Source organism: Nelusetta ayraudi, unplaced genomic scaffold, assembly GCF_046127955.1.
Source record: "Nelusetta ayraudi isolate G7.1 ecotype Tasmania unplaced genomic scaffold, CSIRO-AGI_Nayr_v1 ptg000053l, whole genome shotgun sequence".
In the NCBI taxonomy this organism is placed as follows: domain Eukaryota; kingdom Metazoa; phylum Chordata; class Actinopteri; order Tetraodontiformes; family Monacanthidae; genus Nelusetta; species Nelusetta ayraudi.
In genome coordinates, this window is record NW_027466103.1 from 5,843,391 (window position 1) to 5,858,684 (window position 15,294).

General features: G+C 47.5%; 1 protein-coding gene and 1 long non-coding RNA gene across 3 annotated transcripts; one reads left to right on the plus strand and one right to left on the minus strand.

The window, feature by feature from the left end:
- Positions 1-1,097: 1,097 nt before the first annotated feature.
- On the minus strand, positions 1,098-7,174 carry LOC142896325 (uncharacterized). The gene is made up of 5 exons (XR_012928335.1): positions 6,927-7,174; positions 6,600-6,887; positions 6,381-6,474; positions 2,102-2,283; positions 1,098-1,440 (listed from the first exon to the last, which is right to left on the minus strand). It is a non-coding gene; the product is annotated as an uncharacterized LOC142896325 (long non-coding RNA).
- Positions 7,175-9,249: 2,075 nt separating this feature from the next.
- On the plus strand, positions 9,250-14,909 carry nr2f2 (nuclear receptor subfamily 2, group F, member 2). 2 transcript variants are annotated; one of them, XM_076037899.1, is made up of 3 exons: positions 9,250-9,770; positions 11,124-11,669; positions 14,252-14,909. In XM_076037899.1, exons 1-3 carry the CDS (start codon positions 9,320-9,322, stop codon positions 14,524-14,526), a joined length of 1,272 nt encoding a protein of 423 aa, XP_075894014.1. In that variant the 5' UTR covers positions 9,250-9,319; the 3' UTR covers positions 14,527-14,909. The 2 variants fall into 2 exon arrangements, with proteins under 2 accessions (XP_075894014.1, XP_075894015.1); XM_076037900.1 differs by having other exon boundaries at positions 9,253-9,770; positions 11,142-11,669.
- The last annotated feature ends 385 nt before the right edge of the window (positions 14,910-15,294 follow it).

Consider the following 15,294-nt stretch of genomic DNA (forward strand, 5'->3'; position numbering starts at 1 on the left):
CGACTCGCGTTCCGCCAAACGTTACCGTAGCGTACAATGCTGTCCGTCTCTCCCCACCGCCGACAATCAGGCAACCGCGAGGTGTCGGGTGTTGTGCAGTTGTTGCCGCGAGGCTCTGCAGCCGGCAGTCGGTGGAGAGGATGGGGGAGGGTCGAGGGGGGGGGTCGGTGTGCCTCCCCTCCGTGACCTCACGGAGGACCGAGAGGCCGCCGCCGCCTCCGCGAGGTCATCGGAGCGCCTCAGCGGCTGCGGCACCAATCGATTCGGAGTCGCGCTGCGTGAGCTCGACCAGTAAGACACAATTATTATAAAAATGTATTTTTTTTTTTTATAATAAGCTGCGGTGTCACATTACAGTGATGCAACGTGCTATTTTTAGGACACACGTCCGTCTGTCAAGACTGTCAACGCGGCCCGGAAAGCTTTCCTAGGAGTTCAGTGGTTTCCTGCGTTGAACACGGACACAGCGAGAGGAATTTTTCCAAAAACCTGTTGTTGTGTTCAGCTTCTTCTCTCCGTCATTCCATCCTTGCGTCGCTCTATTTGCACCAAATGCAAAAGTATCCAGACGGAGGATGTCTGCCTGATGCCTTCATAAATCACCATCGCTCTTCAAGGTCTCACTCTGATGACATCATCCCCAGAGCATCGATCCTCGTGCGCTGACACAAAAGATAAAGTTACCCAGACACACCGAGACTCGTGGAGGCGTCGCTGCGCTCAACCACACTCCACTCACGTCTCCCCCGTTTTTCTTTTATTCCCTCCGTCGGCCGGCCGGAAGAGCACGTGTGAGGATGTGCAGTCGTTCTTATTGCAGTGTTTGCCTGTTGGGCTGAGGGTTTCCCTTCACTGTCACGTGTTCACAACGCTCACATACGTTTACATTGACAGACATTTACAGCCACGCTTGATACGTTTGCTCCTTTTGTTTTCCACAGCTTTTCCACCGTGGTTTTGAGATATCCTGCAGAAATATCCAGGTCAACCATTGTCTTACAAATGACCAAAAATAAACAAATAAAAATAAATAAATAAACTTTTTTTTTTTTCCCTATGTGCGTTACATGACAGAATAAAAAGACTTCAAATGTAACTTCAACACAGAGTCTTGCAATGTTTTCAAACTTTATTATGCTCACATAAATTGAGATTACAACACGCACACAGACAGACACAGACACAAATATGTGCACACACACACACACACACACACACACAGTGAAGTACACACACAGAGACGTACACACACTGCCTTTTTCAACTCACACACACATCGAGCAGCTCGTGACCGCGTGGCAACACAACCTGGCGCTGCAGCTCCACTTTGATGCCGTCGGCCGTCAGCAGGTTGGAGGATCAGCGCGGTGCGTCGCAGCAGCAGCAGCAGCAGCAGCAGCAGCAGCAGCAGCAGCAGCCTCGGCTAGTAAACGGTCACGGCTGTAACAGGAGAAAAAACAAAGCGCACAATCGAACATTAAACAGCTGTAACAGAAAGCCGCAATGAGCCTGTGGTACATCCGCTGGTTGTAACCCACACGACCCCCCCACCCACCTTCCCCCCCAGTGCTACTGCGTTACACCTTGGGTTACAGTAACTCAATATACTGTCTGCTGCCTCCGGGGACGGGGCCACATGTGAGCCGCGTCTGCAGCTCCGAGCGCTGCCACCGCTGCTTCTCTTTCTTGTCTCTTCTGCCCCCCAAAAAATGTTTTACTCCCCCCCCCCCCCCCCCCCCCCCACCGCCACCAACCAACCAACCCCTCCCCATCCTCCCTTTCTCTCCCCACTCTAGTACATGAAACAAAAGTGCGGGGCCGGTGGACTGGAGGGGGAGGGAGGCGGCCAGGTCACACATTCAAAGAGACACGACTCACAAGTGGCCGTTACAACTGCAGCCTTGTACTGCTGGTTGGTGCGCAGCTCCGCTGGGACAGATGTGTGTGTGTGTGTGTGTGTGTGAGAGAGAGAGAGAGAGAGAGAGAGAGAGAGAGAGAGAGAGAGAGAGAGAGAGAGTGTGGTGGGGGTGGGGGGGGGGGGTGTTTAAGCTGCTTTGCCGAAGGGTACTTCAGTAGTTCCTGAGGGTTAGAGAGCACTTACCACACAATTCCTCCACCCAGACTTTCCCAGCGAGTCCTGAGAGTTAAACCATTGACCTTCTGGTCATCGCTGCTGCTGCTGCTGCTGCTGCTGCTGCTGCTGCTGCTGCTGCTGCTGCTGCTGCCGCCGCTGCTGCTGCCGCCGCCGCTGTTGCCGCCTCCAGCAACTCCATCCACGCGGGGCTGCGGCAGTTCCAAAACAATGCATGATTTATTATTTTCCTCGTACCGTCGTCTCGCCACGCGGGCGCTTCCGATCACTTTAACAGGCCCGTGATTCTGAGCGAGCGGCGCTCACAAATGCATTAAGAGCGCCGCTGGCAGTCGGCCTAAAGAGTGATCATTGAGACAAATTGATCCCTATCTGTTCAAATTGGCACAATAATCTATCACTGGCAAATTGAACACACTGAGCTATCTGGGGATACGTTGCCTTTTTCTTTTTAGATAGCGGGCCTTGGGGTGTGTGTTTGTGTGCGTCGGAGGGAGGGACACACACACACACACACACACACACACACACACACACACACACACACACACACACACACACACACACACAGGGATCTCCACCGCTGAGTGAACTCTGTAAAAAGCGAGTGAGGCGCGCATGGCTGCTCACACAAACTTTCCCGAGAAGGTTCGATAGCGTTACACCAGCGCTCCCATCCTGTTTACATGCATTCCTCAGCTCACGAGCGCATGCATGTAATTAAAACCGCGCACACGCGCACACACACACACACACACACACACACACACACACACACACACACACACACACGCTAGACGCCCTGTTTCCATGTACTCCTCAAGGGTCGACGACCGCCACGATGGAACTCTATATTCTTCATGGCGTTCCATTGTGACGCCGCTGTGACAGAACGAATAATGACTCAAAGTGCAAATGAAAACTTTTGTAATTAAAAACTTGAAGTGGTATAAATAGGCTCAAACACAAAGCAATCACCAGCTTGATGACCAGCTATCTCTAATTTGACGTGATGGTTTGATGTCCACACAATTATCGGATCAGTAATACTGGCAAAGTGTTTGAATGAGAAATGTTCCCGTGTTTTGCTTTCCGTTCCTCTGCTTGTTGTCGTGAGCGTCCGCGGACTTCTTACCTGGATGATGTTTTGTCAGTCACTTTCTTTGCGTTAATGAAGATACTCATGTGAGCAGACGTTTGACCAATTAGTCCCCCCACCCCCCTCACACCCCCAAACCCCCACCCCATCAGCACTGCCCCATCACAGCAACATAATGAGGCACATCCACCACAGATGAGAGATAATACCGTTAAGTTACCGACTGATACGATGCAACGCGGCAGATGAAAATGTTTTGACATGTGGGTCTCGGCCGTCAATCAACTGATCTCTATCAGGCAGAGTGAAGAGAAAAATATATGTTTATGGTGGTTTAATTGGACATTTAAATGTTGCCTGTTCACCACAGGGTTGAAGACAGATGGAACCTGTTGCCAATTATATGAAATTAATTCCTTATTTATTTATTGATCTATTTTTTTATTTTTATTTTTTTGTGAGGGGTGGGGGGGTGTATATGCAAATGACTGCATACATTTCATGTGATTTAAATAGTCACTTTTCTCTTCTCTCCGTCTCCCAGTGTTTCTGTCCCTCTATCCCCGTCATTTAATTTAATCTCACTCTTGAAGTTGATTAGCCTGATTAACATTTGCCTCTGCCCAGGACTTAGAGGGTTAATCACGCCGGGAACTGGGAGACCTTCGGGGTCACCGTCCTTCTCTCCCGCTACAAGATCTGCATGGAGGCGAAACACCACACGAAAGCCTACTTTCATTTTATTTATTTTTTTAAACACAAATTTCTGCAGCTTCTGCAATTCGCAAAAAAATATCGCTAAACTGAAAAGTATTTATAGTTCAAATCGCACGATATTTATTTTAACTCTTCCACGCTGTGATCTGCGATCTTTTGCCCGGTTTGAATCCACGTCGCAGTGTGAGAAGTGAGCTGCCGGTGCCTCAACTTAACCTGATACACACACGGGCTTTTTTTTTAGTGTTACTTTTTTCCCCCACTTCGCTCGTCCGTAAATCTCAAATATTATCTCCTAATTATCGATTTCGGCGCTCTCGTCACAATCAGCACATCTCCAGTCGCCTGTTCCAGTGCGTCTGCTTTGTTTTACTAACAATAATAGAGTGATTTAGTCCCCTTTTCCCCACAGCCGGAGCATGGGAAATCGTTAAAGATCCAGCTATTTGTGTGTGATCAGTAAATATTTAGTGCAGGCGACATCCTCTGTCTCGTCTTAATCGATACTGGTCCCGTTGGGCAGCGCTATTGTTGTGTGCGTTCAGCTTTGCTGAGCACATATAGCGCTTTTATCCTCTTCCTTGAAGGCAGAGCGACGACTAATCACACGGAGGAAACTTTTAAACCCGCGAAATAAAAGCTGCAGCGCACGACTTTAGGTGGCTTTAATGGCAAATCAATTCGCGAGCTGCCGAAATGCGTGCGTGTGTGCGCGTGTGTGTGCATGTGTGTGTTTTAACGCGAGCAGAAATCAAAATTAGCGCAGCTAATATAATTTCTTTAATATTTATTTTATTCTATTTAGAATTGCGACGGCTGTTTCCAATATTACATATATTTATTTTGAAATATATATAATTAGCTACTTAATTATTAATTGCTTTATTGTTAGTTTTAGAAATAATCAATTAATCTAAATATTGCATATACATCTACTAATACAAAATACAAACTGTCGCACAAATATAGTTAATAATAATAATGATGATGAGGATGAGGATGATAATAATAATAATAATAATAATAATAATAATAATAATAATAATAATAATAATAATAATAATAATAATAAAGACGGCAAACGGCTCATTTGCTGCCCTCACTATAGCACCTTGAACGTCACATTTTACAACAAATAAATTCAAATCAATCCCGCCTCTTCACGCGCTCAACTCCATCTGACCACATTTTATATTTTGGTGCCGATGTGCGGATCGCTGGCAATGCGTGCTCGCCACTCCTGAAGACAGGTGCCTGTGCAGACTTCAGCCCCCCACCCCCACTGCCCCCCCCCCTCCCGCAGCCCCACACAAAGCAGCGGCGTGTGAGCGCGTGTTGGCCACATTACTTGCGGCAGAGGAGAGAAACGGGCGCAAAATCAGCGCCGCTCGCCGCAAAGCCTCCACACACACCGCATCCATCCCAGCGAGCGCCAGTCAGATCATCATCTGCTCGGACGACACGTCAACTTATATTTGCACCCCCCCCCCCCCCCCCTCCCCCCTTCACTCTCTCTCTCTTGCTCCCTCTCCCTCTCTCTCTCTCTCTCTCTCTCTCTCTCTCTCTCTCTCTCTCTCTCGCTCTCTCTCTCTCTCTGGCGCCACAAGTACACAAACGTGAATTACAGTGTCGCTGCGTCTCGGCATCTGCCAAAGTTTTTTTTTTGCACGGCCAGTCAGACAATTCCAGTGCATTTTCCAATAAACATCGTGCTTTCTTGTGATTTTTTTTTCTCTCTCTCCCCCTCCCCTCCTCCTCCTCTTCCTCCCCCTCCTCCTCGTCCACCTCCACCACCAGCAGCACCCGAGTTCGAGCCCGTGTCTTGGAGAGAGGACGCATTGCCAGGTTCAATCTGAGCACTGTGTCGCCACACACACACACACACACACACACACACGCACACACACACACGCACACACACACACACACACACACACACACACACACACACACACACACACGCACGCACACACACAGAGCGAGAAGACTTAGAAACAGTGTGAATAAAGAAGGACGATGCATCCCGCTCCGGACGAATCAGCGGCGTTTGCCTTTGGTAGGTTTGTTCCTGCAACAATCCAACCTTCCTGCCTCTCTCGCTCGCTCGCTCGCCCGCTCTCTCTCGCTCTCTATCGCCACGTGAAAAAAAAAAAAAAAAAAAAAAAGCGTGTTTATGAATGGCTGTTTGCAAGCATATTGTGTGCATCTTATAAACGATCTGCCTTGGCAATGAGCGAAAAAAATAACAATAGTATGAATAATAATAAAAATAATAATAACATTTTTTTTTTTTAAATCCAGCGCGCATTTGTGGAAATATGTGGTGTGCGCAACGTGCCGTGTCCGCAGCGCTCCGCGTCTTTCCGCTTAAAGTCGCCCGCATTAAACTGCGCGTGATTTATTGCGGACAAATAAAGCCTTATTGTCGCGGACGACTCGTTAATTAAATAGAAATAAAATGCGTGTACTCACCATTCGGAGCGAAAGCGGGATCGTCGGAAAGAGCTGAATCCTCCGCGCTGCGGTTTTTTTGTTTTTATTTACAGAATCTCTGCGTGCGCGAGATCTGTAAATAAAGACGAGAGAATCAAACAAAAACAAAAAAAAAACATCATGCAGACAAAATGCAATTGGCCAATTTGCCGTTGTTCTATTTTTTTGTCAGAATAAACACACAATGGGTGTAAATACCACCGCTGGGACTCGATCTGAAGTGGCGAAAAGTAAATCCAACTCTGGCAACTCTCAAAGCTTCGCCGTCCAAGTCGTGTAAAACACAATTTAAACAAACAGTCATCAGTTTTAAATGGTGCTCGTTAGTTTGGTCGATGCTGGAGAGGAGACTGAAGCAGTTTCCGTGTCGGATGGCTCCTCTCAATTGAATCTTATTTGAAGCCAAAACTTCATACGCTAGGGGGCACCCATATACTGTAATACTCCCCGGGACAATGCACGCTGCTGCTGCTGCTGCTGCTGCTGCTGCTGCTGCTGCTGCTGCTGCTGCTGCTTTTGCAGAACAACACACAGCTCTGTAAGCGTTACTGCCATGTATACGACTCTGTAAACTTTTAGCTGCACTTCAAGCTTGATATTCTTTCAATTAAAAAAACAAAAACAAAAAGAAGCCGCGAATATGAACAACCTGCAGGCTGCAGGTTTGCATCTATTTCTCGCACTGTGTTTGTAATTACCGCACATGGGGCCAGTGTATATTATCTTTATTATAGGGTGACATCTGACAGACATTATGAAGTGTCCGACCACAAACAGCTTTACGGCGTTGTTTATCAGGAAGAGGCAACTTTCAACCCGGCCTTAATGTGAAGGGCACGGCCTTTAACCTCGCCTGACATTTTTAAATGCGCTGCGCCCTATTTAAAGCTACAGTCATTTCAAGTCTGTGCGCCACATCAAGGCGAAGCTCTGACTTTGGAGACATCGGTCCTGGCATTTGCTGACCTGCCTGGCTGAGGAGTCTTGCTGTGGTCAGGGAGGTGGAGTGGATTAGCGCTGTGATGTCAGCAGCCTATCATAACATTTTTATAAGAGGTGTGGGTTGCAACGCGCGGCGGCATTGTGTGAAAGTCATATCACATCAATAATGATAATGATGATGATAAGACGGCGTCTGTCGGTGTTGGGCAATAAACAAATGCGCAGCATGTCACAGTTGTTGTCACGCTTGGACTCTGTGTGTACTTTCTAAAAAATTATTTCATTTTGGGACTATTGTAGACGTTCACAGCAGCCTCCATGTTCATCCCGCGGTCAATCTGCTTGATTTTTATTTTTTTATTTTTTTTATTTTTTCGAGCGTTTCCTCTTCAAATATGAGTTCTCTGTTAAAATCAAACCACCGAGATGAGGGCACCGTGGATGTTTAATTTTGTTTTAATTAGGCATATCGGTGTCTTGGATTTGATATTTAAGCCTTTCCCGGGGTGAATCAGATACGCTGCAATGTGATTTGACGCAAGCAATCAAGATTCTGTGTTTTCTTCTAATTGTTGTGATACCAAAAAAAAAAGAAAAATCGCACAAGATGAAAAATAACCTATATAGTTCCGGCGAATAAATGATTCCTCTTTGCCCGGGTTGGGGAAACACGTCTCGTTTTAGGACCAAGCGGCCCTCTCGACCTCCATGCTGGCTCTGGCAAAGAACCAAGTAGCACAAGTGCCGACTAGCCAATGGGGTTGAGGGGGAGGTCCCTGAGCTCTGACCAGTCAAACACACTCTCCTTCCTTATATGGCAGCTCATCTCCATGGTAACGTGTGCTAAGTTGCAGCAGTCGTGTCAAAGTTCACTATATAGAGAGCTCAGTGAGCTGATCAGAGAGAAAGCATTCTGCCAGCCCGGCTCCTACCAATCGCAAATCACTTCCTAACCTCCGCCTTTTTAACATATTTGATCACTCTGATTCCCGACTGCCTTTTTCCCCTATTATATTTCAGTCCGCGGAGGAGGTTTGCAGGTTGCGATCTTTGTGTTTTTTCCCCCCTTGTTCTGCTTTTTTGTCGGGGGGCGCTTTTTTAGCGCTTTCGCTTTTGCTCGCTCGGGGACAGAGAGTTGTCTTCATATTCCGGGGCTCCTAAAAAACACCGACTTCAGCCGTGCGCTTGCTGGCGCTACCTCATAGGAAGAAAAAGGAAAGAAGAGGAGGAAGAAGAAGAAGAAGAAGAAGACGACGCGGTTTTTTTTTTTCCTCCCCTCTTCCAGCCAGTTGGTGGTTTTCTTCAAGACTTGCGCTGGAACTTGCTGCTCGCTGCTACTCTGTTTTATGCTGCTCCAGGCGCGGCGGCTGCTCAGCGAACGCGCTCCATCTTTTCATCACCGTCATCATCATCATCATCATCATCATCATTATCCTCGTTATTATTTTTTCCCATGCTACCTCAGCTGAGTGTTTGTGACACACAGACTACCTTGGGCTCCGATGGCCGTGCTGGATGGCTGACTGCAGGCGCCCCTGGACTTGGCCTTTAAGCGCGAGGCAGCGACTCGGTTCGCCGTCGCATCACTTTTGAAAACGTCTCCCATCAGCGACGAGTCGACCGCTTCTTCTTCTTCTTCTTCTTCTTCTTCTTCTTCTTCTTTCTCTTCTCTCCTTCCTCTCCCCCTCTCCCTTCCTCTTCCTTCTCTCACCGGGAGTGGGTTAAAAAAAAACAGAAAAAACAGAAGAAAATCCTAGGCTAGATTATTTGATATTTTTGGGACATTTTTGTGCGTGTGCGTGCCACACTTTTTCTCCCCCCCACCCTCCTCCTCTCCTTCCTCTCCTTCCTTCCTTCCCGACCGAGACGTTTCGGCCCCCCCACCCACCACCACCACCACCACCTCCACCTCCACCTCCACCACCGCGACGAGCAAACACGGCAGGCGAAAAGTTTCTCCACGTTGACTGATAGATATGGCAATGGTAGTGTGGAGAAGCTCCCAGGACGACGTGGCCGACACCCAGGGCGCCCTCTCCTCGCAAACTCAAGGCGGACTATCGCTGGCCGCCCCTCAGCCGGGCCAGTTGAACCTGGCGGGCTCGCAGGTCGCCCCGCCGACCCCGCAGACGCCCGTGCAGGGGCCGCCGAACAACGCGCAGTCGACGCCGACCAGCCAGACGACGCAGCAGTCGGAGAAGCAGCCGCAGCACATCGAGTGCGTGGTGTGCGGCGACAAGTCGAGCGGCAAGCACTACGGCCAGTTCACTTGCGAGGGCTGCAAGAGCTTCTTCAAGCGGAGCGTACGGCGGAACCTCACGTACACGTGCCGCGCCAACAGGAATTGCCCCATCGACCAGCACCACCGCAATCAGTGCCAGTACTGCCGCCTCAAAAAATGCCTTAAAGTCGGCATGAGACGGGAAGGTATTGGGACTTTTTGCTTTGCTATCCTTCTTGTGTGTGTGTGTGTGTGTGTGTGTGTGTATGCGCGCGTGTGTGTTTGTGTGGATGGGCTTGTTGTCAAGATGTAAAATCGTGCAGCAATGTCGCCTCCTCCTCTCATCCGACCACCAGCAGCAGCAGCAGCAGCGGCAGCAGCAGCAGCCCGGTCCCTCTGCCTCTCCTCCGGCCGTGTTCCCTGCGAGGCTGCGCGGCTTGCAGCTCCGCCGTGCAGCCGCTCTCCGCTACGGTCGACACTCGGCTCGATCCGCTTTATTTAGCCCCGCGTAGGAGCAGCAGTAGCCCGGGATCGAGCCCTAAAAATAGACCTGGGGAGCTGATCAGACAAGGAGGGGGGGGGGCGGGAGTGTTTATTGAATTTATATTTAAATTATAAAGCGCGAGCGGGGAGGTGTGTGTGTGTGTGCGTGTGTGTGTGTGTGTGTGTGTGTGTGTGTGTGTGTGTGTGTGTGTGTGTGTGTGTGTGCATCTGTATTTAAGACATGATACAATACAGCCGTCTGCGCTATTATGGCGAGTGTGGAAGGGAGCGTGTTGACGCTAACGTCTCCACATCCAATCACAGCTGTCTGTCCGTTAAAAAAAAATGTATTGGAAAAAAATAATAATAATAATAATTTAAAAAAAATGACAGCGATCGCTCGGCTCGAATCGTGCACACAAAAAAACCTCCAAAAAATATCTTAGGGGGGAAATTATAGGCCCCGAAATGCAACGCAACGCAATGCAATGCAACGCAACGCATGGCGCGGCGAGCAGAGATGAATGACTAAGTGGGTTAAGGGTTAAACATGCGAGCTCTCTCTTGCCCTCTTTGTGTTGCTTCACAGCCGGCAGCTCGTCTTGCTGTTTGCCGGCCGTACGCCGTTCTGGAAAGCCGTGCGCATCCTCGTGTTAAAACGTGTTTACAGCGCGTCGCCGCTGTTTCAGTGCGCGAGGAGTCCCACCGCTGTTTCCTTTATTCACAATGCTAGCTGCGTGTTTGATACTACCCGGTGTATATGCGAGTGTGACTGTTGTGTGCGTGCGTGAGTGCGTGTGTTTGTGTGTGCGTGTGTGCGTGTGTGTGTGTGTGTGTGTGTGTGTATTGTATTATACACACAGCCTATCAACCCATGTTGTGTGTTATTCCGTTTTGTAGTAAACGAGCTGTTTGATCCCCTTGATGTTTACACCATGTGCGAGTAGTAAAACACTGGCCGACATGTATTATTATTATTATTATTATTATTATTATTATTATTATTATTCCTTCTTTATCTCGCCTTGCATGTGACTGAGTGACAATCTGTAGAATTCGGGCTTCAATATCTGCAGTTTCTCTTTTTACTGCAGCCGTGCAAAGGGGACGGGTGCCACCCACGCAGCCACACCACGGCCAGTTCGCCTTGACCAACGGGGACCCGCTGCACTGCCATTCCTACTTATCCGGATATATCTCTCTTCTGCTGAGAGCGGAGCCCTACCCGACGTCCCGCTATGGCAGCCAATGCATGCAGCCCAACAACATCATGGGCATCGAGAACATTTGCGAACTCGCCGCCAGGATGCTCTTCAGCGCCGTGGAGTGGGCCAGGAATATTCCCTTCTTCCCCGACCTGCAGATCACCGACCAGGTGGCTCTGCTGCGGTTGACGTGGAGCGAGTTGTTCGTGCTCAACGCCGCGCAGTGCTCCATGCCCCTGCATGTGGCTCCCCTCCTGGCGGCGGCGGGCCTTCACGCCTCCCCGATGTCCGCGGACCGGGTGGTGGCCTTCATGGACCACATTAGGATCTTCCAGGAGCAAGTGGAGAAGCTCAAAGCGTTGCACGTTGACTCTGCCGAATATAGCTGCTTAAAGGCAATTGTGCTCTTCACCACAGGTAAGACAATAGAGCGGGCACGCTCCAAGTTCACACCACCACCCCCCCAGCACCCCCTCAACCCACCCCCTGTCACTATCATGCACACTGACATCAGCTGAATCAACGCTGACCTAAATATATCTGCGCCGGCTTGAGGTTGTTGCTGGTCTTAGATTAGCGCGCTGCTTCACCTCTCCTGCCCTCCCAGGCTACAACGTCTGCGAGTGCGTAAATCAGCCCCCCGTGTTAAATTAACTTATTATTAACTCGTGCCAAATAGCAGGTTAAATATTTTTTTTTATCATAATAATTCATATTAATTTAACGACTAAATACGGGTGAAAGTGCTGCCTGATTGGAACATTTGATCTTTTTAAAATACTAATTGTAGCTGCAAAATAATAATCACCTTAAACCCCTGCACTGGAATGAGTAATTTCTAAGAAACCTACAAGCATTTTTTTTTTTTTTACCCCCCCCTTTCTCCTTTCCCAACATTCATCAATATGTGTTGTACCCCACGTCTTGTTTGTGGACAATGACAGATATAAATGATGGCAGGCTCCGTGGGGGAGGGGAATAGAGGAAAAAAGACAGACAAGCCTAATGTCCCATTTGCACACAGTCAAAGCAAAGCGCGGGTTCCAGCGCTCCCCCTGTCATCTGGAGGAAGCAGGCAAGGAAAAAACAATATGACACTTCTTTTTTTTCCCCTTCTGACTCAGCTGTGATATTGAGCAGTGGAAGGATGGATAGCTTCAGCCATTTAATTTCTGTTTATTTGCCTCCCCCCAAAATATATATCCATATATTTTCCGCGCCGGGTATAAATGAAGGCGCCTCTGGACGCGCTCCAGATTTAGGTCATGACCCAAACCCCGCTGTTATTTTGTTACATTAGCCTCACAATTAAAGGGTGGGATTTAAGGGGAAGATATGCATACGTGTGTGTGTGTGTGTGTGTGTGTGTGTGTGTGTGTGTGTGTGTGTGTGTGAGTGTGTGTGTGTGTGTGTGTGTGTGTGGTAGTGAGGGGGCAATTTACCAGGTTTCACAAACGCATCACATGCTATGATATCATACCTGCATGGGAAGCCACGAGAGCCTGCGTTTCATTATAGGAGCCCAGCATTCGTGTTTTTTCCACGGAGTCTAGTCACTGTTCTTTTGGGAAGGAGAACAAAAAAAGTCGCATTTTAGCTGCTTGAATGTCATTATGCAGTGTTTTTTTTTCGTTCTGTGTGCCAGCCAGGATTAATTTGTCTCCTCCATACCTGAGTGCTGGAGGCTTGAACATGAGCTGCGCGCTTCGTCTTGAATGACACGCCTCTGCAACTTTGGCTGTTTTCTCGCTGCTTGTGATGCACACACTTTTACACACACACACACACACACACACACACACACACACACACACACACACACACATGTATATATATGTTTACATACATATATATGTGTATGTATATATACATACACACACACACACATATATATATATATATATATATATATATATATATATATATATATATATATATATATATATATATATATATATACATACACACACACACATATACATATATATATATATATATATATATACATATATATATATATATACATACACAAACAAACTTTACAAAACGCGCTATGAAACGTTCTCCCTCTTTTTTGGCACGTAATCAGCTGCCGCCCACACACAGCTACAGCAGCAGCAGCAACTACAGCAGCAGCAGCAGCAGCAGCAGCAGCAGCAGCAGTAGTGTAGATAGTGATTATGCGTCTCCGGTGGTGTAGTTTGACGGCATCTCCGTAGGCTATGGGGCCTTTTTTTTCCAAGCTAAATCTCAGCTCACGAAAGGTCAGTAGGTCTCCCTGTCTCCCCCCACTGCTCCCCCTTCCCTCGCTCTCCCTCCCCCCTTCTCTCACTGTGAGAGGCAGGACCGTCTCAAGCACCCGCTTTATGAATATGCTCAATTATTTAGTCAACTTTTTAAGTGGCGTTATCGAGGGAAATAACGGATGTATTTTTTTTTTTATTTATTTTTTTTGTCTCCCGGCGAACAGTGAACGCAAACGCGCGTTTCCCCTTCCCCTCGGCTGCTTTGCTGGCTGTCACGTAAATTATATATTGTTAAATCGCACACGAATTGGAATAATTCTAATTGATTAATAAGCCGTGAATTGAGATTATTTTTTTCAGTGGTGGATTTAAAAAAAAAAAAAAAATGTAATTAACGGTATTGTAATTACTCGACAACGCTATTACGGCGATTACAAGCTGCTATTAAAAATAAATAAATAAATAAATAAAAAATAAAAAAACGTTTCACCTGATTAAAAAGAAATACACGCGCTAATTATTCACTCGGGCAAAACAGCCTGGAGACAAATACAATCCCACTTTGACGTTTAAACTGATGAGAATAAATTCCAAAATAATATAATAATAATTGCTTTGCTTCCAAAGGTGACAGGCTATGAACCACCCCCCCTCCCCCTCCCCCAGCCCTCCCACAACAAAAAATGTAGTTCCGAGGATGACTTGAGGTTCCACTTTATTGATGTGTATTTGCTCCCCCTCTCTTCCCCTCAGATGCTTGCGGCCTATCGGATGTGGCCCATGTGGAAAGTTTGCAGGAGAAGTCCCAGTGCGCCCTGGAGGAGTACGTCCGGAGCCAGTACCCCAACCAGCCCACACGGTTCGGGAAGCTGCTGCTCCGCTTGCCTTCCCTCCGCACCGTCTCCTCCTCCGTCATAGAACAGTTATTTTTCGTCCGATTGGTAGGTAAAACCCCCATTGAAACTCTCATCAGGGATATGTTGCTGTCGGGGAGCAGTTTTAACTGGCCTTACATGTCCATTCAGTAAGAAAAGACAGGGGGAAAAAACCCAGAAGGAGACGAACAAACAAAAGATGGGGAGAGAGGGGGTGAGGGGGTGGGGGAGGGGGGGGGCGATGGGACTACAATGATTATAGCTGCTTTTGTGGAAGGAATAAAAACAGAAAAAAAGGAAAAACAACCGGCTGTTACGCGGGGCTGGCTTTCATGAAGAAAGACATTGAAGTAAATGACTGTGAAACCCCCCCACCCCACCCCACCCACCACCACCACCATCACCACCACTCCAAAAAAGAGAGAAAGAAAAATTGAGACATCCGCTGAACTTTCAAAATTGCTCATAGGAGCTCCCAGTGTTCCTGCAGAACATCCTGCTAAGAGTCTTTTTTTTACAAAAGAGGAAAATAAGGATTTTTGGTTTGTCTTTACTGGCGGAGAAAAAAAAAAGTATTAAGTGCATTTAAAATGATAATTTGGGTTTTAAAAAATGGGGGAAAAATGGAGAAAGGGAAAATACAACATGTGAATTTTCTTTTTCTCAAACGACTTTGTCCTGTGTCCATGTATAGTTGTGTTTTGTACATTCTTCTTTGTTCCCTCCTTTCTGGTTCCAAACCGGCCTATGTGGTTTCTGTAGTGCAAGGTGGTGTTTTATTTTCTAAAGACAATGATTTATTTTGAAAAGGTGAAATATTGTTTGAGGAGAACAAAAAAAGTTCTAAACAGAATTAAAAAACCACAGCAATAGGATATATAGGCTTTTAGGTTGAAATGCTGCAAGCGCACTTATATTCTC

Excerpts from the sequence above, each read along its gene's own strand:
- nr2f2 (XM_076037899.1), top strand. The coding sequence starts at position 9,320 with ATGGCAATGGTAGTGTGGAGAAGCTCCCAGGACGACGTGGCCGACACC. Across the intron at positions 9,771-11,123 it reads AGTCGGCATGAGACGGGAAG|TTTCTCTTTTTACTGCAGCC; the intron begins GTATTGGGACTT and ends CAATATCTGCAG. Across the intron at positions 11,670-14,251 it reads AATTGTGCTCTTCACCACAG|ATGCTTGCGGCCTATCGGAT; the intron begins GTAAGACAATAG and ends TCTTCCCCTCAG.